This window comes from Phocoena sinus, chromosome 19, assembly GCF_008692025.1.
Source record: "Phocoena sinus isolate mPhoSin1 chromosome 19, mPhoSin1.pri, whole genome shotgun sequence".
Classification (NCBI taxonomy): Eukaryota; Metazoa; Chordata; class Mammalia; order Artiodactyla; family Phocoenidae; genus Phocoena; species Phocoena sinus.
Window position 1 is genome coordinate 6,911,830 of NC_045781.1, and position 23,760 is coordinate 6,935,589.

The 23,760-nt window shown below is 53.6% G+C and overlaps 2 protein-coding genes across 2 annotated transcripts; one reads left to right on the plus strand and one right to left on the minus strand.

Annotated features, from left to right (window-relative positions):
• Nucleotides 1-3,219: 3,219 nt before the first annotated feature.
• Nucleotides 3,220-16,485, minus strand: ALDH16A1 (aldehyde dehydrogenase 16 family member A1). The gene is made up of 17 exons (XM_032613765.1): nt 16,330-16,485; nt 11,834-11,936; nt 11,061-11,187; nt 10,178-10,356; nt 10,017-10,094; nt 9,739-9,920; nt 9,499-9,651; nt 8,606-8,791; nt 8,292-8,387; nt 7,953-8,089; nt 7,687-7,792; nt 7,471-7,601; nt 6,948-7,115; nt 6,392-6,593; nt 4,814-4,999; nt 4,381-4,503; nt 3,220-3,801 (listed from the first exon to the last, which is right to left on the minus strand). The coding sequence occupies exons 1-17, from the start codon at nt 16,417-16,419 to the stop codon at nt 3,640-3,642; spliced, it is 2,409 nt and encodes an 802-aa protein (XP_032469656.1). The 5' UTR covers nt 16,420-16,485; the 3' UTR covers nt 3,220-3,639.
• A 123-nt stretch (nt 16,486-16,608) lies between these two features.
• Nucleotides 16,609-21,770, plus strand: PIH1D1 (PIH1 domain containing 1). The gene is made up of 10 exons (XM_032613766.1): nt 16,609-16,658; nt 17,349-17,442; nt 17,901-17,967; nt 18,586-18,765; nt 19,898-19,959; nt 20,052-20,133; nt 20,502-20,631; nt 20,863-20,938; nt 21,297-21,440; nt 21,647-21,770. The coding sequence occupies exons 1-10, from the start codon at nt 16,645-16,647 to the stop codon at nt 21,686-21,688; spliced, it is 891 nt and encodes a 296-aa protein (XP_032469657.1). The 5' UTR covers nt 16,609-16,644; the 3' UTR covers nt 21,689-21,770.
• Nucleotides 21,771-23,760: the final 1,990 nt, after the last annotated feature.

A 23,760-nucleotide genomic window follows, 5' to 3' on the forward strand; every position in this document is an offset into this window, starting at 1 on the left:
CCAGGATATCTCGAGATCCTTGACTTAATTACATCTGCAAAGACTTTTTCCAAATAAGGTTACATTCATACGTTCCGCGGTTAGGACATTATTTTTTGGGGGCCACGACTGAAACCACTAGTTCCCTCAAAGCTGTTTCTCACCTCTGGAAACAGCATGTGCAAAGGCCGCACTGCCTGTTTCCTCTGCCAGGGATGCTCTCCCAACCACCACTTTTCTAACCTAATTAGTTCCTCATTGTCCTTCAAGACCCAGTGCAATCACTAATCACCAGGGAAATGCAAATCAGAACCACAATGAGGTATCACCTCACACACCTGTTAGGATGGCTATTATCAAAAAGACACAGGTAAGTGTTGGAGAGGGTGAGGAGGAATGTAAACTGGTACAGCCACTATGGAAAAAGGTGTGACGATCCCTAAAAAAATAACTAGAGGGAATTCCCTGGTGGTCCAGTGGTTAGGACTCCACGCTTTCACTGCCTTCACTGCCGAGGGCATGGGTTCAATCCCTGGTCTGGGAACTAAGAACCCACAAGCCACGCAGCGTGGCCAAGAACAAAAGAACAACAAAAAAGGTGTCCATTGGCTAATGGATAAAGAAGATGTGTGTATATACACACAATGGAATATTATTTGGCCACAAAAAGAAGGAAAACCTGCCATTAACCTGGAGGACATTATGCTAAGTGAAATTAGTCAAAGACTAATACTGTATGGTGTCACATATGGGGAATCTAAAAAAGGCAAATTAATAGATCCAGAGAGTAAAATGGTGGCTGCCAGCAGCTGGGAGGTCAGGGAAACAGAGAGCTGTTGGTCAGAAAAGACAAACTTTTAGCTATGAGTGAGTTCTGAGGATCTAATGCATGGCATGGTGACTGTATTTAACAAGACTGTATGGTATACTCGCAAGTGGCTGAGTGGATTTTTTTTTCTAAGTAATTTATTTTTGGCTGTGTTGGGTCTTCATTGCTGCGTGCGGGCTTTCTCTAGCTGTGGCGAGTGAGAGCTACTCTTCGTTGCGGTGCGCGGGCTTCTCACTGCTGTGGCTTCTCTTGTTGTGGAGCACGGGCTCTAGGCACGCGGGCTCAGTAGTTGTGGCACGTGGGCTCGGTAGTTGTGATGCACGGGCTTAGTTGCTCCGCGGCATGTGGGATCTTCCCAGACCAGGGCTGGAACCCATGACCCCTACATTCACAGGCGGAGTCTTAACCACTGCACCACCAGGGAAGTCCCGTGAGAGTGTATCTCCAGTGTTCTCATCACAAATAAAAAAGGTAAGTATGTGAGGTGACGGATGTGTTAATTAACTTGATTGTGGTAATCATTTCACAGTGCATATGTATGTTAAATTATCATGTTGCACACCTTAAGAAATAACATTGTAGAACTGAAATATATACAACTTTTAACTGTCAGTTATACCCCAATAAGGCTGGGGAAAAAAAAAACTCAGTGAAGTGGCACCTGCCTTGGGAAGATTCCTGCCATCTCTCTCGCCTTCACCTCATACACAGACACACACCCACACTCAAGTTGGGAAAGGTGTCTTCTTCAGGCTCCCAGAGTGCCCTGAGCTTCTACCACTGCTATAGTACTGTACCTGTCACCTTAGGTTACATCAGTGTCTTTCAGCCAGAGCTGAGCCTACCTCTCCTCTGCTCACAGATCCTCTATGGCTCCCTAGTGCCCTTGGGACAAATTCCCAACCCCTGCTGACACCTTAATTTTAGCTCAGTGAGACCCATTTCAGACTTCTGACCTCCAGAGTTGTAAGATAATATGTTTGCATTGTTTTATTTAAGCCACTAACTTTGTGGTCATTGTCACAGCACTGACAAGAAATGAATATACCTCTCATCCACTGCATGAGCTCACGAGGCTAAGTTCTGTCTTGTTCATGGCCATCCCCAGCACCTACAACAGTGCCCCACTCACAGCAGGCACTCAACCGATTTTTGTTGACCAACTGGATGGCTGCCTTAACTGGGAGCTCCTGCCCCTAAGCCAGAGAAGATTGGACCAGAAGTGGACATCTACCCCAGTCTGGCCAATCAGATTTCTTCTCCTGTGGATGTGGCACTAAGTGTCCTCTGTGGTCTGGGCTGGGGCTATAGAGACCTCCTGTAGCTGGCTTTGGCTGGTTAAAGCAACAGGACTAATAGGCAGGTCACTGAGGCAGCCCATGGAATCTGGGGGGAAGTTATCAAACCCCAGAGGAAGTAGAGCCTTCCAGGGACTTTCCTCCAAGACGTTCCTGTGTCTTTCCTGTCCAAACGTCCAGATACTGGGAGAGGTTATCTATTCTGCCCAGCTTTAGTCAAATACTGACAGGAGGTTGTCTGCTCTCATTTGCCCCAGGACAAAATCAACCTCTAATTAACAGCATGTTTTGTGTAACCATCACAGAATCTACCCAATGAGGTTGGAATTATTAGCCCCAATTTATAGATGAGGAAACTGAGGCTTAAGAGTGGTGAAAGGCTTCCCTAGTGGCGCAGTGGTTAAGAATCCACCTACCAATGCAGGGGACACAGGTTCAAGCCCTGGTCCGGGAAGATCCCACATACCGCGAGCACCTGGGCCCGTGCGCCACAACTACTGAGCCTGTGCTCTGGGTCCCACGAGCCACAACTACTGAAGCCCGTGCACCTACAGCCCGTGCTCCGCAACAAGAGAAGCCACTGCAGTGGGAAGCCCACGCGCCGCAACGAAGGGTAACCCTGCTCGCCGCAACTAGAGAAAGCCCACGCGCAGCAACAAAGACCCAACACAGCCAAAAATAAAATAAATTAATTAATTAAAAAAAAAAAAAGAGTGAAGAAGCTTTCCTAAAGTCACATGGCTAGAAGGATCTGGAATGAAGCAGATACAAGACCCAAGAGATCACATGACCCACTGAGACGGGACCTGAATACAGCTCCTGCTTGCATTCGGGTTCTCAGGACCTGGGGTCCCCGGCTGTGTATCTTGCCCTATTTTCCATATCTCTGTAGCTTTCCAGAAAATGTCCTTTTATCCTAAGCTAGTGTGTGTGGGTTCCTTGCATCAAAAAGAATTCTTAAAAAAAAAAAAAAAAAAAAAAGAATTCTCAAACAGTGGTATGCTGGGGTGGCTCGTGGGAACTGTTAAACATTCAGGAATTTTCAGCCGGTTGTTCAATCATTTGGAGCTTGAAATGGACACGGTGGTAGGAGCACCATGGAACTGGCTAAAGTTACTTAACCATGGATTTAATTTTATCCCAGACAGCTACTGTATTTTATTTTCACCAGCACACCACAGATCCTGAGGCAATGCAGAGGCAGAGAAAACCAGGGAGCAGGAGCCACTGGATAGAAAAGACCAGAAGAGACAAGAGTCACTGCGGCCCTGTCCAAAGGTTCTTAGAGTCCCTTGTATCTATTGCACAGACACTGAGTTGTCCTGGCGCCAGCCCATGCGGCTGCTGAGTCTCAGAACTGAAGTGGCCTCAACAGCCCAGAAGTTGCTATTTCCTCCCTTCCCCCCCTCAGAAGCACAGCCAAGATTGGTCAGAGTTTATTGGAACCATGATAAGAGGAAAGTTCCAGACGTCTGGCATCGGTTGGGGTCCATCTGTCCTCTGTCCAAGATGGAGTGGGTGGCACTTGGGCAATCAGTCCCCCATGGGCAGCCACAGGGCCTTGGTCCGTGCTGCCCGAAGCCCCAGCTCTGGGCCTGCCCCCTCGGCGTCCTGATCCCAGGCCCGCGGGCAGCCTCTGTTCACCCACACTGGCTTGAGGTTTCCTGCTGAGGCCCATTCCACAAACTGGGAGCCCTGGCGTGGGGAGATGGGGGGGGAGTGGTCAGCATTTCCATTGGCTTGGTTGCTAAGCAGCTGCTTCTTTGGCAACAAGGACTATTATTGAGGAGGGGCCTAAAGGCTTGCCTAGGCTCTGTGGCTAGAATGTTCAGCCCCTAGAAAGCAAACCTTCCAGATGCTGAGGGAAACAAGGTTGACCTTTACGGCTATGGAACTTCTTCCCCTTTAACAGCCCACACTCAAAGGAATGGGGCCCGAAGTTATCGTTAACAAGGAGTTCCCATCTGTTACCATCAGGAGGTTTAAGAGGGTGGACTGTAGGCTTCTGACACTGTTGCTAGGGTGTGGTCCTTAGCAATGGGTTGTCCAATGAGATTAGGTCTTTGGGCTAGGCAGGCTCTCAGGCCCTTGCTGCTAAAGAGATCCTCTTCCTTAGCAACCAGGGCTGTAAAGGGGCAGGATCTCAAAACGTGGTTGCCAAGGAGTTTCTCTCCCTTAGCAATGGGTGTTCTAAGGGGGTGCAGCCATGTCCCCAGAAAAGGAAGAGTTTGTTGGTGAAGTTTAAGACACTGGAGATGGCAAAACAAAAGGTACCTGGGCAGATCCGAAATACCACAGGGCCTGGATGTCCTGGTGCAAGGCCAGGCAGCGGGTCAGGTGGTCCCGGTCTCCTGTCACCACATTCACCAGGCCCCCTGGCAACAAGGTGGCCATATCCTAGGGGATGGGACAGTGGGTCACCCAGGGTTGGGAGGGAGTCGGGGAGGGTGAAGAATGGGCAAATGGGGAGTGGCCATGGGGGTCCTGGAAGGAGTAGGACTGGGGTCATGACTGGTGAAGGCTCACAGTCTGGAGAGAACCATCACTGGGTCTATGAGGAGTGAAGGTTTTGTGCCAGGATGCAGGTTACCATGGTTACCAAGGGGGTGGGGTGAGAGCTGAGCTCCTGCAGGTCTTGGGGCATCTTTCATCCATCTGCTGCTCCACAGGCTGCTGGGAGCAGCAGCAGGCAGGCAGGCGACTGTACCTGGCAGACCTCCAAGGCAGGGATGGGACAGGCCCCGCTGGGCACCAAGACCACGGTGTTGCCGTGGGCCAGAGCAGGGGCCAGCAGAGACACGAAGGCAAGCAGGGGCCACTCTTCCGGGCACACAATAGCCAGCACACCCAGAGGTTCCTGCAGCTGAAGCACGGGGCCTTTCAGCCCTGCTACCTGCAGGGACAGGCAGGAGGTCAATGGCGGGGCAGGGGAGCCTGACTGCCCTCCTTTGGTCTCCTCTATCACCCACCCTTTTTCTCCTCTCATCCCCAACTTTGCTTCTCCATAACAACTCCAATCATACTAATAAAACCAGGTGTTATTTCAGAGCATAGACTCTGGAGCCAGATGCTGGGTTCACATCAGCTGTGTGACCTTGGGTGAGTTACTTAACCTCTCTGGGCCTCAGTTTCCCATCTTTAAAATGAGGATAATAATAGTGCCTACCTCAGAGATTTGCTGTTAAGATAGAATGAGTTAATATATGTAGAGGTCTCGAAATCTAGCCTATAGGTTTGTGTGTGTGCGTGTGTTATTTTTAATTAATTAATTTATTTATTTTTGGCTGCGCTGGGTCTTCGTTGCTGCGCACGGGCTTTTTCTAGTTGCAGAGAGCAGGGGCTACTCTTCATCGTGGTGCGAGGGCTTCTCATTGCAGTGGCTTCTCTTGTTGCAGAGCACGGGCTCGAGGCGCATGGGCTTCAGTAGTTGTGGCTTGCGGGCTCTAGAGTGTGGGCTCAGTAGTTGTGGCGCACGGGCTTAGCTGCTCCTCGGCATGTGGCATCTTCCCGGGCCAGGGATCGAACCCGTGTCCCCTGCATTGGCAGGCGGATTCTTAACCACTGCTCCACTAGGGAGGTCCCTTGTGGTGGTTTGGCTTGCATTTCTCCAATGACTAATGATGCGGAGCATTCTTCCATGTGCTTATTGGCCATCCATAAGCAAACATTTTCTGAGCCCTTGGCTACACGTCAGACATTAAATGCTCGGTTCACTTAGTTTTCATAACAACTCCTCAAGGTTGGTACCACTGTATAATTGTATATCATTTATGGAGGAAGCCCAGGTCAAATGACTAGCTATCTTTCCATTATCTTTCTATTATCTCTATCCCTGAGTGTGCCCATGCCATTGCTTGAGTCACTGAATCCTCACGTTTTCTTCATTGGACCCACCATACATTTCAGACCAACCTAATATCTAATATTTAGCTGCATATTATATATATAAACAAAACAAAAATCACACCAAACAATCCTCAGTGCAATGGACTCTATATTTTCTATCCTGTTGTCTTTTGTTAAAAAAAGAAACAAGAACAAAAATACCAAAGCAGGGCTATGACCCACTAAATTGGTTTTATGGCCCAGTAATAGGTCACTAACAACAATTTGAAACACTACTCTATGAGGTGGGCTGGATACCCATTATACAGAAGATGAAATCAAGGTGTAGACAGGTGAGGCCACTGGGGCCGGGACCCCCAGTCTGGCTCATTCCGGAGCCCTTCCTCTGACGCCACTCCAGACTGCCTGCCCTGTCTGCTCGCCCACAGACCCCTCTCACCTGCAGGGTGCAGCCTTGGGTCTGGACGCGGGCCCCCCATGCCCGAAGCCGCCTCACGCTCAGCTCCACCTCCGCCTTGGCGACCTTGAGCTCCACTCCATGCCTCTCCAGCCTTGAGACCAGGGTGGACTCTCGGCGTTGCAGTGCGGCCGCCAGGGCCCACAGTAGGGCTGCTCGGGCCCCTGGCAACTGGCCCACCCAGCTGTGGGTGGACAGGGCACATTGGGGGTTGGTGTCCTCATCCTGGCTCTTTCCAGGTGCCCCACCTCTGTCCATAGCTCCTACTCTGGGGGTCCAGGCCCGGGAGCTCAGCCTCCACAGCCCACAGTCCTCGGGGTCCAGACCCCATGTCCCATCAGCATCAGCTAGTCCTGGGATTTCAGACTCCCCTCTCTGACACCCCATCAGCCCTGGGAGCTCAGACTCCACAGCCCACAGTCCTCGGGGTCCAGACCCCATATGTCCCATCAGCATCAGCTAGTCCTGGGATTTCAGACTCCCCTCTCTGACACCCCACGACCCCTGGGCTATCTCATGTGACACCTCCGTTCCTTACCCAGGGGCAGCCTGGTGAGCAGCCTCCACGGCACCTCGGATATCCTTGGCTCCACCCTCAGCCACGTAGCCATGGAGATTGCCCTGCGAATCCCGGATGGGCCTGGAGCTACGGGCCCCAGGAGCCTGGAAACGGCCTCCCACAAAGAGCCCATAGGGGGGTGCTGGGCTGGAGTAGGGTGAGGTGTGAGGGTGGGTGCTGGGGCAGGGACTGCTCAGACCCCATCCCCACCCCACAGGATGGACCACTCGAGCTCCCATGAGCCTCTGCGGGACCCCACATTCCTGGCCCCCTGAGTCTCTGGAAGAGCACAGACCTTCATTTAGCAGACCTGAGACTCTCATCAGGCCTGGCGGGTGGGGGTGAGGCGTAAGACCCAGAATGAAATTCTCAGCAGGACTCAGGGACCCCTTGATGGCTCTCAAGAACCTCCCTCCAGTCCATGGAGGAGCCTGCCACAATTTCCCCTCTCCCCTTCCACACTCCAGGAATTCTGAGAGTTGTGGTCCCTAGAACAGCTCACCTAAGCCCTGTTTCAGGCCCAGCTGGTAGGGTGGAGGGAACAGCAAGGCCAAAGGTGTCATAGTTCAGATTCTCCGACAGGTAGGGCAGGCAGGTAGGGGTCCCTGAGGGCCGCAGATACTCATACAGACCCTGAGAGAGGGATAGAGTCAAGAGAACGTGAGAAGGGCACAAGGTGGATGAAGGGGTGGTGATGGGCAGGGAGGGGTGCACTCACATCTGGCCCCCCATGCCAGGAAGACCCACTCTCCTTGCAGCCACCTGTTGGCACTGCAGGGTCTCTGAGGCCGTGGGCATTGATCCAGACCGTGCCCATCTGGAGCCTGTGGGGAGGAGGGGACATCAGAGAGAAATGCACAAACTTGAGGTGGGGAGGGGTAGTCAGAGAGGCGGGGAGAGACCCAGAGAGAGGGGAAGACATCGAGACTGAAGCTGGGGCCATCCCAGCAGGGCCCCCTGTGTGCCCAGTGGGTGTGAACTGACCCGTAGGCCAGCTCCAGGGCCTGCCCCAGTCTCTCGCTCCATACGCTGGCACTGCCTCCTCGGGGCGTCCAGTTGGCCACGGCCAGCGCCTCCTTAGCAGTACGGAAAGGGGAGGCCACGACCAGAGGCCACGGAACCTGGAAGGGATGACAAGGGAGCTCAGGCGGCCTGGCCAGCCCCTCCCTCCAACACCCCACCCACCAGGAGTCCAGCCTACAGCAGTCAGCAGCCCCCAGACCCAGTCCAAATGGTCACGCCGGGGGCCTCTGTGCTGTGCCACCCATGTCCGGCTGAGGATGGGTGGATGGCCTAGGGTCTCTGAGACCCTGAGGGGCTTACCTCTGCCTGAGTACATGGAGAGGCCGGAGGGAGGTCAGAGATCAAGGATGGGGGAAAGAATGGGCTGTCTGGAGGCATACTGCCAGCCTGGAAGACCTAGGGAGACAGAGAGATAGATCTGCAAGTTCACTCCAGTCCTCTCCTCCCCAGGGATCCAGGAGTCTGGACCCCAGACCCCTCCTCCCTCAGACCCAGGAGTCCAGCCCGCAGGCCCTCCTTGCTCACACCCCGGAGTCCAGGCCCCCAGACCCATCCCTCCCCAGACCCAGGAGTCAGATCTTGAGGTCCCTCCTCCCCCGGCACCCCAGGCTCACCTGTGCACCCTGGCTCTGGGCCTCGTGCACATAGCGCTGGGCCAGGTCATGTGCAGCAGCTCCCCGGGCCCCCATGTCCACGGCTCCGTCTAGCCCTCGGCCACCGCGAAGCCGCCCCATCCGCGCCTGGAGCCGCCTCATTGTCTCATCCCACACAGACTCCTGGATGAGAAGTCTGAGTCCCCCCTGTTAGGAAAAGGGAGGGATAGGGTGGGCAAACTCGGAGCCTACGTGGGTGGGTCACATCCCCGCAGAGGGCCAAGCCTGGGGGACATATGTGCACAGATCAGAGGAGGGTCAGGGAGAAGTGGCCGAGGACCAGGAGACTCCCTGAGGCCCCAAACCCCAGGGAGGATGTGGAGTTACAGAAAGCTGGTGACGCAGAGCGAAGAGAGACGCTAGAAAACTAGGACATGGACACTCAGAAAAATGAAGAGTCCTAAAGAACAACAGACACAGAGCCCCCGAGCCTGGAAGCCCAGGAGAGCCGGGAACGTGGAGATTCAGAAACTCGAGAGGATGAGGACCTTCACACGCGATGGTCTACAGATAAGAGGTTGGAGACACAAAGAACTGAAAAGTAAAACAAATGAAGGGACTTCCCTTGTGGTCCAGTGGTTAAGACTCCGTGCTCCCCATGCAGGGGGCTCGGGTTCCATCCCTGGTCAGGGATCTAGATCCCACATGCATGCCACAACTACGAGTTCACATGCCACAACTAAAAGATCCCGCATGCCACAACGAAGATCCCACACGTGGCAACGAAGATCCCGCATGCCGCAACTAAGACCCAGCACAGCCAAATAAATTAATTAAAAAATAAATAAATAAAATAAATGAAGTCATGGGGCCCCAGGGTCTGGAGACAGACAGGCCCAGCCCCCAGGTCTCACCGGGCTGCGGTCAGACCAGGCTGCATCCACGACGCCCTCCACGGCCGAGTCCACATCCGCCGTCTCCATCAGTAGCAGCAGCGACTCAGCCCCCAGTGCCAGGCCCAGCTCGGGACCCTGGCCCGCCAGGGCCCGCCGTAGGGCACGACCATCCTATGGGACCCACGCAGGGGTCAGCAGTGGGGAGGAGCATTCCAGCCTCCCAGCTGTGTCCAGACACCCTCCCACCCCTGAAGATACCTCGATGGCTCCACAGAAGGCCACCTTCTGGACTCCAGGCTGTGAGGCCAGGACAGGCCCCAGGGAGGCAGGGCCACTGATCACGTTGAGGATTCCTGGGAACTGGCCTAGCTCCCCTGCCAGCTGGGCCACAAGGAGGGGCGTCGGAGAGGCTGGGGGCACGAGGACCACCACAGTGCAGCCTGGGGAAGGCAGGCAGCTCAAGGACCCTGGAGTCCAGACCCCCGGCCCCCTTCTCCCTCAGACCCCGGAGTCCCAACCCCCAGCCAATCATTTACCCACAGCCAGGGCAGGGCAAATTCTCCACATCATCTCAAGGAAGCAGAATGTGGGTGGCAAGATGAGACCAATCACTCCTGCAAGAACAAATGAGACTGGCGCAGGCACTGCTGGATGGTGAGGGAGGAGGGGGCTTGGGGCTAGGACTCCTGCTTCTCACCCAGGGGTTCCCAGCCTGCCAGCGCCTCCTCCTGGGTGTGTGCCTGGACTGCATGGTGCTGGAGCAGCTGCTGGGCCAGAGGGACATCCCTGTCTCGAACTTCTCGAATGGCCCGTCCAGTAACCAGGGACTCCAGGGTCCACAGCAGCCGCTGGTGCTTCTGGATCATCTTGGCCAGCCTGTGGAGCAAGCAGTGGGGGATGGTCATTTTTTTCTTTTTTCCTTTTCCTTGGCCGCCCGCACGGCTTGAGGGATTTTAGTTCCCCGACCAGGGATCGATCCTGTGCCCCATGCAGTGGAAGCGCAGAGTCCTAACCACTGGACCGCCAGGGAAGTCCTGGGATGGTCATTTCCCACTGCCCCTTGGCCTGATAGAGTCCTGGAAGTACAATCCCCAGGAACCCCTGGGGCATCAGCACTATTTACCAGTGGTGGAGGGCACCAAAGATGTATGGGAAATGTAGTCTGGTAAACACTCAAAACCTCAGGGTGCTGTGTAAAGATCTTGGCCACCTGTAACCCCCAAATGTGCTAGGAAATGAAAGCTTAGCCTTTAAGTTCAATTGTTCTTTGGGAAATGGAATCTTTGTCTCTAACTTCCCCAAGAATGTGCTGGAAAACAGTTTCAGGAGCTTCACCAGGCCCAGTGAGCTGTTGAGAAATGGCGCCCAGATGAGTCCCAAGGGTATGCTGGGAAACAGACTTCGTCATTTCTAGTCCCAGCGAACAGTGAGAAATGGATGTTTTAGCTGCTAAAGGCTCAAAGGCATGCTGGGTATATGAGTCTTAGCAGCCAGTGAATTCAGTGGGATATTGGGAAATATAGAGTCTTTGTTCTCAAATCCTTCTCCATCTCCTTGGGTCCAAACCTCAAGTGCATCACCTGGTCAGATGCTGGGCCCGAAAGGCTCCAGGTTGTGTGCTCCAGTTCTCCAACGAAGTCCTGGCAGCCTCCACGGCTCCTGCCACATCCTCCGTCTGTGCCTGGAGGCAACTGGCCAAGTTCTCTCCTGGGGAGATGAATGGGGGGAACCCAGTTGGCAGGTGGGGGGAACCCGTGTCAGAACTGGAGGGGGCTGACACTTCTGGAGCCCAGGAGCGCCCCAAGGCAGTAAAGTTGGTCCCCCTACCCCACACAGGTTCTCAGTTTTATCATCTGACAAATGCGGATAAATCTATATAGGTCTTTGCTCTGACTGCCTCCCACAGGCAAGGAAGGGATTTTAGGAGACACTGACTTCAAAAATGTTCACAGTGGGCTTCCCTGGTGGTGCAGTGGTTGAGGGCCCGCCTGCCCATGCAGGGGACGCGGGTTTGTGCCCCGGTCTGGGAGGATCCCACATGCCGCGGAGCGGCTGGGCCCGTGAGCCATGGCCGCTGAGCCTGCGCGTCCGGAGCCTGCACTCCGCAACGGGAGAGGCCACAGCAGTGAGAGGCCCGCGTACGGGCAAAAAAAAAAAAAAAAAAAAAGTGTTCACAGGGACCTGGAACCATAATTAGGAGGACTGTTATCAAGAGGAGCCAGAAATCTCAGCCTTCTTCTCCCACCAGCTGCTCCCTGCTCTCAGGGCCCTGAGCAGAGAGAATGGTATATTGTTCGTGGGTACACCTGGGGTCATAGACACCTCTTTCCCACGACTGGGGGACACCGCATACCTGTGATGGGATCCTGGCAAGGCACTGAACTCCTGTGTTCAGGCTTTAACCACCGTCCGTTAACATAGTGACCCAAGTGCCGGTCCTGGGTGTCCAGCCAGGCCTGGGGGAGGTGGAGAGAGTTCGGAAAGGGGGCTGAGAGGCAGCTGGAGGAGCTCTATCCCTACCCAGAGTCCTCTGGGAAGAGAATACCCGCCCCCTTTGCCCCATCAGTTATTTTCCCGTGTAGGAGGAAAATACACATAAACATTACATGACATGAAATTCACCATTTTAAAGTGTAAATTCAGGGCATTTTCTAACAATACAGTCACAACGTTGTGCAACCATCTCCACTATCTACTTTCAGAACATAGAGAATTCCCTGGCGGTCCAGTGGTTAGGACTCCACGCTTCCGCTGCTGGAGGCCCAGGTTCAATCCCTGGTCATGGAACCAAGATCCCACGTGGCGAGCAGCACGGCAAAAGAAAAAAATCCAGAATATTTCCATCGCCCCAAAAGGAAACTCCATACCCATTAAGAGCTCACCCTCCCTTCTCCCCTGCCCCCAAGTCCTGGCAACCACTAATCTGCTCTCTGTCTCTATGGACTGGCCTATTCTAGACATTTCATATATAAATGGAATCCTACGATACGTGACTTTCTGTGTCTAGCTTCTGTCACTCAGCTTGGTGTTTTCGAGGTTCATCCGCACCGTAGCATGGATCAGAATTTCATTACTCTTTATGGCTGTATGCTATTCCATTGTCTGGAGAGACCACATTTTCTTTACCCATTCATCAGCTGATGGGCATTTAGGTTGTTACTGCCCTTTGGCTATTGTGAATAGCGTTGCTGTGAATGTTCACGTACAAGTCTTTCTTCGAATACGTCTTTACTTCTTTTGGGCATATATCTCAGAGTGGAGCTGCGGGTCATATAGCAATGCTCTGAGTAATTCATGGAGGAACCACTAAACTGTTTTCCACAGCAGCTGCATCATTTTACATTCTCACCAGCAACATATGAGGGACGTCCTATCGACTTTTACATATGGAGAATGTGAACAAAGGATTAATAAAACTTGTTCTCTGTGGAGAAATGACCTTGTTGAACAGAAATGACTTTCTATTTCCCTGGAAATCTGATACAATTCAGTTATATTTCTAGACAATATTGACCCCCGACTGGTCCACTGCACCTGGACTGGGAAAACTGGGAATATACCCTAAATATCCAGTGGGAAGCCAGAACTTTGGGGCTTCCTGGAGTGCTCTGCATTCTTGTGATGGGCATGTTCCTTGCCAGGACCCTTGCAATGCCCATGAGACTGTATCACGTGCTCTTTGGGAGGGGGGGCTTTTAAGCCAGGTGACTCCCATACCTTCCCACATGAGATGGCGTTCCCTCCCACCTCAGCTGTCATCACTCGGGAAGGATGTGACACCCGCCCCCCCGCCCCCCCACTGAAGACACAGGCCTGATGCTGCCTTGCCAGGTGAAGTTTATTTGGCTGTGAAGTGCCTAACTGAGCCCAAGGCAGGGAGTCCCTGGAGCCTGGGGCCACATGGCCTGGGTTTGAATCGTGGCTCTGAAACTTCTTTGTTGTGCAGTCTTAGCCTGGGTCTTAAAATACCCTAGTCTCGGCTAACCCATCTGGAAGATGGAGATAATCACAGTCTCTCCCTATTTCACATGACAGTGATGAGAATTAAATGGATCCATATGTGTCATAGGCTCAGAACAGCACTTACTTAAGACTTCCTATTCATTTTATTGCATTTCATTCTCCCTGTCTGTTTCCTGTTTCTTTCTCTCCCTGTCTTCCCTAAATCCTTTCTAAATCCAAGACATCCTTTCCACTTTTTCCTTCTGCACACTGGTTTTTGTTGTTGTTGTTTTTGGCCGTTGGCTTGCGGGATCTTAGTTCCCCGATCAGGGATTGAACCTGGGCCCCCTGCAGTGAAAGCGAGGAGTCCTAAACACTGGACCACCAGGGAATTCCCTGAACTGTTTTCTCTTAGCATCCCTGATGCCTTAGTCTCCTGATTTTTCTCTTAACCTACCAACTGGGCTTCCTCATTTTTCTTTAAAGTAAAAAAAAATTTTTTTTTTTTGGCTGTGCTGGGTCTTCACTGGGGTGTGCGGGCTTCTTCGCTGTGGGTTTCTCTCTAGTTGCGGCGCACGAGTGCAGTTGTCCCGTGGCATGTGGCATCCTAGTTCCCCGACCAGGGTTGAACTCGCATCCCCTGCGTTGGCAGGTGGATTCTTAACCACTGGATCACCAGGGAAGCCCCCCAAATTTTTAAGTAAAGTAAAAATTCATAAGTTTCAAATTCAAAGATGCCCCCCGACGGAAAGACACATTTTTGAAACAGTCAGGCATATATGAACATGGGCTGGGCACTAGATAATACTAAAGAATGACTGTTAATGTTAAAACAGCCTGGTGGTTATGTTACAAAATGAGTCCTTACCTGTTAGAAATGAAGATTCAAATACTTATGGGAAAATAACATGACATCTGGGTTTTAAATCACTCCAGGAAAAAAAAAGAGAAAACAAAGAGATACAACATTGGATGAAATGTTGATGATTGTTGACATTGAGTGATGATGGGTAAATGGGAGTTCATAATTTAAGTCCTCTGTGTGACTTTGCAAAATTTCCCCCCCCAAAGAAAAATAGAACCCAGAAAGAATGTTCCACAGGGTCCTGGCAGGCCGCCCTGGTGTGAGAAGAGGGCCCTGGTGGAGACTAGGAACTCACGACTTGTCTAAAAACACAGTTAGCTATTGGAGCCAGATAATCTTTGTCAGGGTATGTGAGCCAAAGGTTGCCAAACTTTGGAATTTTATTTTCAAGAGAAGCTGGAATCCCGGATGTTTACACGAAATTACTTGTCCACTAATTCACATTTTAAAAAATAAAGTTCAGGCCAAAGAAAACATGTTTGTTGGTTGAGTCTGGCCCACAGATTGTAAGACTGAGCTGGGGGGTGGGGTGGGGGGATGGGGGGCATGGGCTCTGGAATCCCAGGGCTCAGGTTCAAATCTCATTTTCACATTTTTTAAGGTGTGTTGACTGTTGGCAAATTACTTACCTCTTTAAGCTTCTGTCTGCTATCACTAAAGTAATGACAATAATCCCCTCTCACAGCTGTTTTGGGGATTAAAGGAGATCATGCTGAACACAGAGGCTGGCGCATAGAAAGCACCCAATAAATATAAGCTATTATCACATTATTGCTATTTCAGAATAGTCCATCTCTAACCAACCTCCAAGTATGGGAATTCTCTATACTCCATCCCAGATCCTCTTATCTGAGTCTACACTATAGTACTAGATAACCTCATCATTCCCACCATTCAATTATCTTTCTACTGTGAGGACGCTGTCTCTAGGCCTGAGGCTCAGGCACAAGTAGTATTTGACTCCTGCACATGGCCCAAGGCTTTCCCTCTCATCATCACCATGTGATAACCAAGCCCATAGTCTTTCCCAACCTTTCTGCCACCCTACTCCTCTTGGGTTCACCATGGGGTGGGGGGGAGGACAGAGACAGCCAAACCCAGACCCGAGGTATTGTCCTTGTCCTCTCAATACCCCAAACCCCGTTCCTCCTGCATCTCTGCCTCATCTCTTCTCCATCTCTACAGTCCGCACCAGGCTCTGGTCTCATCTTCTTCCACGTGGACCACTGTTCTAACCTCCTCTTTCCCTCCAGAGAAAAGCCCAAGCTTCTCACACCTAGGTGCTAGAGGGCCCTGTGAGATCAGGATGGCTCCATGGGGGAATTCTGAGGGGGCTGGGTAACTATACAAAATCCGAGGCACCGAAGTTATACATGGGAACCCCAAGATCGTTCTGGGGGACCCTGAGGGATTACGGGAGTCTTAGGGAAGTTCTGAAGTACAGGGAGGGATCACGGGAGCCCCACGGGGTTATTCTGCGGGGTTGAAGGTAATTACAGGAAGTTCTGATGTATTCTGGGATTCCGAGGGTTCCCGAGATTATAGGAACCCCACAAGTATTGACGTGACCCTGAGGACCCACGGGGGCTCCGCGGAGGTCTCCGGACGACCAAGGGAGCCCCCCCCCAGGAATTCCGAGGGACCCCGGGGGCCATAGGATATTCTGAGGAATCACGGGAAGTCTACGCCCACAGGAATTCTGAGTCCCAGGGGATCACAGGAAGCTCTGAGGCGGCCCTGAAGAATCACAGAAGCCCCTCGGGGGATTCTGCAGAATAGGAGAAGCACCACCTTGAGTTTTGGACCGTGGAACACGACAGCCACTAGGGCTCGCGAGAACAGACTAAAGGGCTAGCAGGCAGCAACCGTAAGGGCTCAAGGGAACGTCCTCCGGGGTGGATCCTAAGGAGCGGCAGGAATCACAGGAGCTGAGAGGGGCGGAGCTGCTGAGCTGCCGCGGTGGATCACGGGAGTCCGCGCTCAAAACGGGGCCCGGCGGACTGGGAAGGGGGATGGGCAGCGCCGGCCGGGCAAGCCCTCACCAATGCGCATGCGTGGCTCTCCGGCACCGGTCCGTATTCCAGCGTGGTGAAGATCTCGCAGGCGCGGGATCCTGTGCGCGTCGCAGCCATCACGCTCCCAGGCCGCTTTCCACGGACTGCGGGACTCTCTCCCTAAGGGAACCTCGAGGTCTGAAGGGCGGCACCGCCCCCTCCAGGCAAAAGGGCGGGGCTACAGGAAATAGAGCGTAATCCCGCCTTAGGACCCGGTGACTCCGCTTATAGGTCTGCGCCGGGAAGTGTAGTTTGGAGCATGCGCATTCCTCAAAGCTGGGGGAGTGGGGAAAGAAAATATGGATGCCTTCAAATAGGTACGAGGCCTCCAGATTTAGAAGAGTGGCCGTATTGGCGTCTTCCCACCACCCTGTTCATATTGGAGACCGAAAGTGCAGCTTTTAGCCCGAAATATCTTTACTCGAGAATCTAATCTACCTCTGGGGACGAGGTGATTGTTCAGAGATCAGAAGGGAGTCCTTTAGGATGGACACTGAAGTTAAGGTTTTAGAAGTGTGCCAGCTTTGCCCAGTAACCTGGCCAGATGTGGCTGTAGGGAAGGAGCGGAAGTGTGGCTTTAATCCACATCGGAAGTGTGGCGTTTAGTGGCTTTCTGGATTAGTTTTGATTGGTTGAGGTGAAGGGCGCGGCTTCAGATTTAGACTAGATTGTTCTGTGATTGGTACCGAATGCGGTTGCAGGATAGATGAAGGAGCGTTGGGGTAGTCGGAAGTGTGGCCTACCCAAGTTCCTGGCTACGCAGAGACCATTAGAGTGGCTCTCATTTAAACACTTGGCACATAGGGCTTAGAGGGCATCTAGAGACACTGGCTCCCAAGAGATTTGATGCAGTATCTGACCTGAGTGAAACTGTAGCCTCAGGCCAGATTCTTAGATTTGCGTACAGAATTGTGGGTGTCGGGAGTCGGTTGAGGGCCCGGGAGCAGGCCTCAGAGTTCGGATCCAACCGAAGGTTGTTGCTGAGGACGCCTAGGTCTCTTCCCCAGGGCCGTGGCCGACTTGAAGCTGCTGGTACCGGAGCTAAACGAGGCAGAGACGATGAGCGCTGAGACGGCGCGTTTCGAGGAGCTGCTGCTGCAGGTGCGGACTGAACGGACTCCTGGGTCCCTGAGGATTTGGGAGAGAGAGAGAGAGAGAGAGAGAGAGAAGTGTGTGTGTGTGTGTGTGTGTGTGTGTGTGTGTGTGTGTGTGTGTGTGTGTGTGTGTGTGTGTGTGTGTGTGTGTGTGTGTGTGCACTCAGAAACGGGACTACAGTTCCCAGAATGCACTGGCGGCGGGGGTGGTGGTGGAGCAACAGTGCCTACGGGAGTTGTAGTTGCTTAATTACTACTACTGCTAGCTGTTCGCTAGTCTCTGGAAGAAATGGGAGTGGGATCAGGGCTGTCCTTCGGGTTCCTCAAAGTAGGAAGGGGACATAGTATGTCTCATGCTCTGCCTAGCTCATATACGTAAAAATTGCTCACTAAACATTTGAGGAACAAATGAGGGGGTTCTGACAGCACAAACGCCAAGCCTGGACGTTGTTTTCTTTCACACAGGCCTCCAAGGAGCTCCAGCAAGCCCAGACAAGCAGGCCAGAATCTACACAAATACAACCTCAACCTGGTGAGAAAGACAGAAAGCCAAAGAGAGAGGGATAGCGTCCCAGAGAGAGGTGGTCACAGACTGGGGGCAGGGGACATAGGGAAAGGAGAGAGGAAGGAGACACAGTAGTGGTGTATAGAGGCCTTGGGTGATGGGAGTGAACGGAAACCCAGAGAGAGCAAGGAAGGGACTGAGATCCAAAGAGAGGAGGGGTAAGGGGGAGGGATAAATTGGAAGATTAGGATTGACATATACACACTAATATATATAAAATAGATAACTAATAAGGACCTACTGTATAGCACAGGGAACTCTACTCAATACTCTAATGACCTATATGGGAAAATAATCTAAAAAAGAGTTATATATATGTATAACTGACTCACTTTGCTGTTCAGCAGAAAGTAACAACATTGTAAATCAACTATACTACAATAAAAATTTTAAAAAAAAAGAGAGATGTGGGGTGACTAGGTGGACAGGACTCAAAGACAGAGAGTCAGAAATCCCAGGGGCAGGAAGGGGAACAGACCCAGAAAGTGGAGGACTAATACTCTAGGAGGGGGACAGATCAAAAGAAGGATGGACACTGAGACCCATGCAGAGACAGATGGTCAAGGACAAACCCATTCCCATCAGGTTTCTGCATAAAGACCAACTCATCTGAAGGGAAGGTTTTCATCAACATTTGTCACTCTCCCTCCATCCCTCCTCCCGCTGACTTGACCGAGGATGAGCTGCTTCAAATGCTGGAGGAGGACCAAGCTGGGTTTCGCATCCCCATGAGTCTGGGAGAGCCGCATGCCGAAATGGATGCAAGTCAGTGCCTTGAGAGGACCCAGGAATCTAGCCCCCTCGGTCCTTTCTTCCCTAGAATCCAGGGCCCAGGACACTCCTCCCTCGGGACCTAGAAACCTGGCACCTCTGTACTGATCCTTTTCCCCATGGCATATCCCTAGCCTCCTGGGCATCCAGAACTCTCACTGGACAGTCCTGGTTCTGCTCACCTGGCCAGGCTGGCACTTCTCCCTGCCCCACCCCAGGGCAAGGGAGGGCTGGGCAGGTGCTCATTAGCTGATCTTCTGGCTGTAGTCCTTGGCCAGCCCTAACTCATCCCTGTTTTCTCCTCCACCCTCTCCTCTGTCTCTGTGTCTCTGCCTTGTCTCACCTCTGTCTCTGTGGAGTTTCTGTCTCTATATCCTTGTTTTTTCAATTCACATATGTCCCCTGAAGCCTCCTGGGATGAAGCTTTGGCCAGTGCCCTGGGGAGTAGGGACTTACCAAAACCCAGAACCTGCCCTTGAGAAACTCTCAGTCATGGGTGAGGATGAAGGAGGCAGATGTGATTTCAATGTGGTGTGACTCTGTGCTGTGCTCGGGGTGGGGTGGGGGGCCTCTTCACTCCCACTTAGGGATCAGGGAAGGCTTCCTGGAGCAGGAGACGTCGGATATAAGATTTAAAGGAACCAGAGCAGTTCATCAGGCCAAGACAGAAAAGAGGGTTCTAGGCAGAGAGGACAGAGGGGTCCAGAGGCCGGAGAGAAATGATTGAATTGAATTGATCAGTAATCAAGAGTGATTGGAAGAAATTTAAAGGGATGAGGTTGCTGGAGAAGTGAACTCTCCAGGTGGGAGGGGCAGACCACACAGGGCCTCCAGTGCCAGGCTGAAGGACTCAGTCCTCCCCCTGCGGGTGCTGGGGAGCCTTGGGAGGACTAGGAACTGGGGAGGGTCAGGGTCAGCTCTGGGACATGGTGGGGAAGGACCAGAGGGGAAGAGACTGGAGGTGGGAGACGAGGCTGGTATGAATCCAGACTGGCAGGCGCGTGTCTTGACTTCCTAATGTCTCTGGGTCTGTGGCTGCTATTCTTGATTGTGTTTTCCTTGGCTGTGCCTGGGCCGTGGGGTTCCCACCGAGGGCTGGGGTCTCACCCCCTTTCTCTCCCGGCAGAAGGCCAGGGTTGTACCGCCTACGACGTAGCTGTCAACAGCGACTTCTACCGGAGGATGCAGGTTGGGGGCGGGGCTGCAGGGGAGGCCTGGGCCGGGGCCTCTCCCTCCATCACCCAGCCCTCCCACATCTCTTCTCCCTCTTTCACTCCTAGAACAGCGATTTCTTGCGGGAGCTTGTGATCACCATTGCCAGGGAGGGCCTTGAGGACAAATACAGCCTGCCACTAAATCCAGGTGAGGGGCGGGGCCTGGGCCACAGGGAGGAGCCAAACCTGGAGGAGCTTGGGGGCGGCCCCTGGGAGAAGTGGGACTAGTGTGGGCAGGGATTATATTAGCCCCTGGGCTGTGGAGTTCAGGGAGAGGGATGTGTGAGTCTTGGGAAGGGGGAGAGGGAGGAGGCAGGGGTCTTGGAGAGCCTCGAGGGGCGGGGCTAAGGCAGGCACGCCTCCTAAAGTCAAGCTTGGGGGTGTGGTCAGATCCCTGGTATCCTGGGCAGAGGGCGGAGCCTCTCTCGCAGTGCAAGACCCCCTTCTTCCTCTAGGGGAGGGAGCAAAGGACACCCTGAGCCATGTGACCTTTGATCCTGTGCTCCTTCCCCTCAGAGTGGCGTATATTGAAGAACAGACCTTTCCTGGGCTCTATCTCCCAGCAGAATATCCGCTCCCAGCAGCGTCCTCGGATCCAGGAGCTGGGGAACCTGTACATGCCCGACTCCCCAAGACCTGAGAAAGGGTGGGCATTCAGTGGGCTCCCTATCTCCTGTCTCCCCGACATTCTTTGGAATCTCTCCCGCTATCCTGTAGGTGTTGGTGTCCTGGGGCTCTGGGAACCCAGAGGGAGGAGAAGCAGAACTCCCTCTGGGAAGGTGTCCTGAGGCTGCAGGGCTGGGAGGGAGAAAGAGAGGGAGCGGCCCTGGTAAAGACCTGGCGGCTCTTCTGAGTTCTGGGTCTGGTTCCTCCCCAGCCCTGAGAAGCCTCACCTGAACCTCTGGCTGGAGGCCCCTGACCTCCTCTTGGCCGAAATTGACCTCCCCAAACTGGTGAGTGCACCCTCCACCAGAGTAGGAGAATGAGGTCTGGAAGGGTCGGGGTCTTGGAGGGGGAGTGATGCGGGCTTGTTGTCAGACCTGTGTGAGCCTGGCCAGTGCTGCGCTCGGAGCAGGTTGCCTCCTCCGTCCCATGGGGGCCTCAGGCCCACTTCCGGTGCTGTCCTGAGGATGCCCAGTGCATCGTAAGTGCTCAGTTATAAACCTGTAATTACTGTGTCCCACCTTTTTCTTGGGAGGTGAGACTCTTTAAATATGGTATCCCGACACGCGAGAGTTCTCTCACTGGTCTGTGTTCTTATCGTCCTGTTGCTGGGGAGGGGAGGGTGGGCTGATTCCACTGCATCCCCAGGAAGGCGCTCTGGGACTGTCGCTGGAGATCGGGGAGAATCGCCTGGTAATGGGGGGCCCCCAGCAGCTGTACCATCTGGATGCCTACATCCCCCTGCGAATCAGCTGTGATGAGAGCAAGGCAGCCTTCCATCAGAAGAGAAAGGTACCTGGGGGGCTGGGAGTTGTGGGGAACCAGGGACACTTGGGGACCTGGACCCCTGGGTTTAAGGGAGGAGGGACTGGGGGCCTGGACTCTGGGTCTGAGGGGGGAGGGGCTGGGGGGGTCTGGATCCTGGGTCTGAGGGAGGAGGGGGCTGGGGGCTGGATCCCCAGGTCCTGAACCTCTTTCCCCTTCCTCTCTCTCCTCAGCAATTGATGGTGGCGATGCCCCTTCTGTCCATGCCTTCTTGACTGGGTGTCTCCCTGTGCTTCTACATGGAGGGAAGAGGATGGTGGCTTCCCTAAAATTGAAATAAAAGATTTTTGCCTTTGTTCTTTGTCTGGCTAGGAGTAAATGGGGAGTGGGAGGGAAGAGGGACATTGGACTGGAATCCCATGGAGGTTGCTCCGCCAGCTCAGGTCTCGTCCTCTCCCCCGATCCTCTCCCTGGCCTCCTGGCCTCTAGTCTCTCCCCTTGTTAGTTTCTCTCAAGGCCCCAGAGCTGCCCTTGTCCCACTCCTGTTCACAGCCCCTCTTTGGCTCCCCAGCGCCCCTAGGAGAAAGTCCAAGCCTCTCAGCTAGCACTCAATGTTCTGTGCTGTCTGGTTGCCTACATGTTCCCTGTTTTTTTTTTTCCCCACTGCAGGGCACATGGGATCTTAGCTCCCGACCAGGGATCAAACCCATGTCCCCTGCAGTGCAAGTGTGGAGTACTAACCACTGGACCACCAGGGAAGTCCCCCTTCATGTTCCCTTGTGGTCTCTTCCTCCCAGTCACTCAGGCTAGTCATACTGAGCAGTGTCCTGACCACACCAGTTTTTTACACCTTTTCTTAGTTTCCGCTGTTCCCCTATTTAGTATCCTCTTCTCCAGTACACCTACCCAGGTCTACTCCAGTACCTCTGGTTGTTTGCCCTCACAGGGCACATCTCCTTACTCTACACCCATGCCCTGACCCGACCCTCCCAGTCATCCCTTTTAGTGAGCTTTTCCTGGGAAGCTTTTCAAACTTCAGGCTTTCTTTGATCTTCCCTGGCTGAGTTAGAATCTTCCTCTGGTGGTCCCCAATACCCAGTGATACTCTCATTAGAGCTATGTCCCCTATGGTGTGACAATGCCTGATGCCTAGTAGGAACTCAATAAATATTTGTTGAGTTCATGAATGATTGCCAACACACCTTCCATAGTGAATCCTAGGAGGATAGGTAAATGCAGGAGCCTCAGGGGTAGATGTTGGAAGAACAGCGAGGAGGCCACTGTGGCTGGAACTGAGTGAATTGGGTGGGGAAAGAGGGATTAGATGGTGAGGTGAAAAGGTTTGGGGATGACATTGAGTAGGGTCCCTTGGGCCTCGGAAATAGCGAACTTGGGCGCCGTGTCCACCAGAGGGCGCAACGCAACTTCAGCCCGTTGTCTCAGAGAACTACAACTCCCAGCGGCCCTCGGAGTAAAGCGGCCCTTCAGAAGCAAATGGTGAAGTCCAGCGGCCGCTGGGACTTGTAGTTTGCACGGGAACCCTCCGTGGGAGGAAGAACTCATTCCCGGGTCCCGAAAGTGTAGGGCTGGGTCCTCTCTGCCTTCCTCGGTCTCCATGGTGATGGTTCCGGCGAAGGCCCGGGATTTGGCAGCTGCTGGGCCCCCTTCCCACTCCTTCCTCCTCACCATCTGCTCCACCTTCACACCTGGCCCGGAGCCGCGACCGCCGCCTCCGCACCCAGACCGGGGATTCTGCCACCACAGGGTGGCGCGTGTGGACGAATCCGCGGGCTACTCCTCCCTCAGACTCTGGAGTCCGAGCCCCAGGCTCCCTCCGCCCTCTGACCCAGGAGTCCCAGACTCCAGCCTCTCCTCCCTGGCAATCCGGGGTTTTCTCAAACATAGGCAAAATTGTGACACTCAGAGGCCCAGCGAGACAAAGCTAGAGGCTGCGGCGGGCAGCGGCTGCCGGGCCAACCCCTTCCGTGGCGCCCGCCCGCCGCGCCGGCTGCTCCCTCCCACTCCCTCGCGGACCTGTGTCACATCATGAAAATTTAATCCCAAATGTATTTTTGGCCAGACCCAGGGAGGCAGTGAGGAAAGGAGCACCCTCCTGGGGCCTGGATCTGGCGTCGGAGAGAGGGGCTGGCGGCGAAAGCAGCGGGACAGGACCTGCCAGCGGGCTGGAGACAGGTTGAGGTTCAACCCCAGAGGGGCGGGGCTGGAATTCAGGGGTGGAGTAAGAAATCAGGGGGCGGGGACAGATCCCGGGCGGGGCGGGGACAGATCCCAAAGGGTGGGGCAGAACTCAGGTGCGGGGAGAGGACTCAGTAGCTGGGGACAGAAC

Coding starts and splice junctions, on each gene's coding strand:
- PIH1D1 (XM_032613766.1), top strand. Junction 17,968..18,585: donor ACAAATACAACCTCAACCTG/GTGAGAAAGACA, acceptor CATTCCCATCAG/GTTTCTGCATAAAGACCAAC. Junction 20,632..20,862: donor TCCCCAAGACCTGAGAAAGG/GTGGGCATTCAG, acceptor GTTCCTCCCCAG/CCCTGAGAAGCCTCACCTGA.
- ALDH16A1 (XM_032613765.1), bottom strand. CDS start 16,419: ATGGCTGCGACGCGCACAGGATCCCGCGCCTGCGAGATCTTCACCACG. Junction 7,116..7,470: donor GGGCCTGAAACAGGGCTTAG/GTGAGCTGTTCT, acceptor ACCCTACTCCAG/CCCAGCACCCCCCTATGGGC. Junction 5,000..6,391: donor CCCAAGGCTGCACCCTGCAG/GTGAGAGGGGTC, acceptor CTGTCCCTGCAG/GTAGCAGGGCTGAAAGGCCC.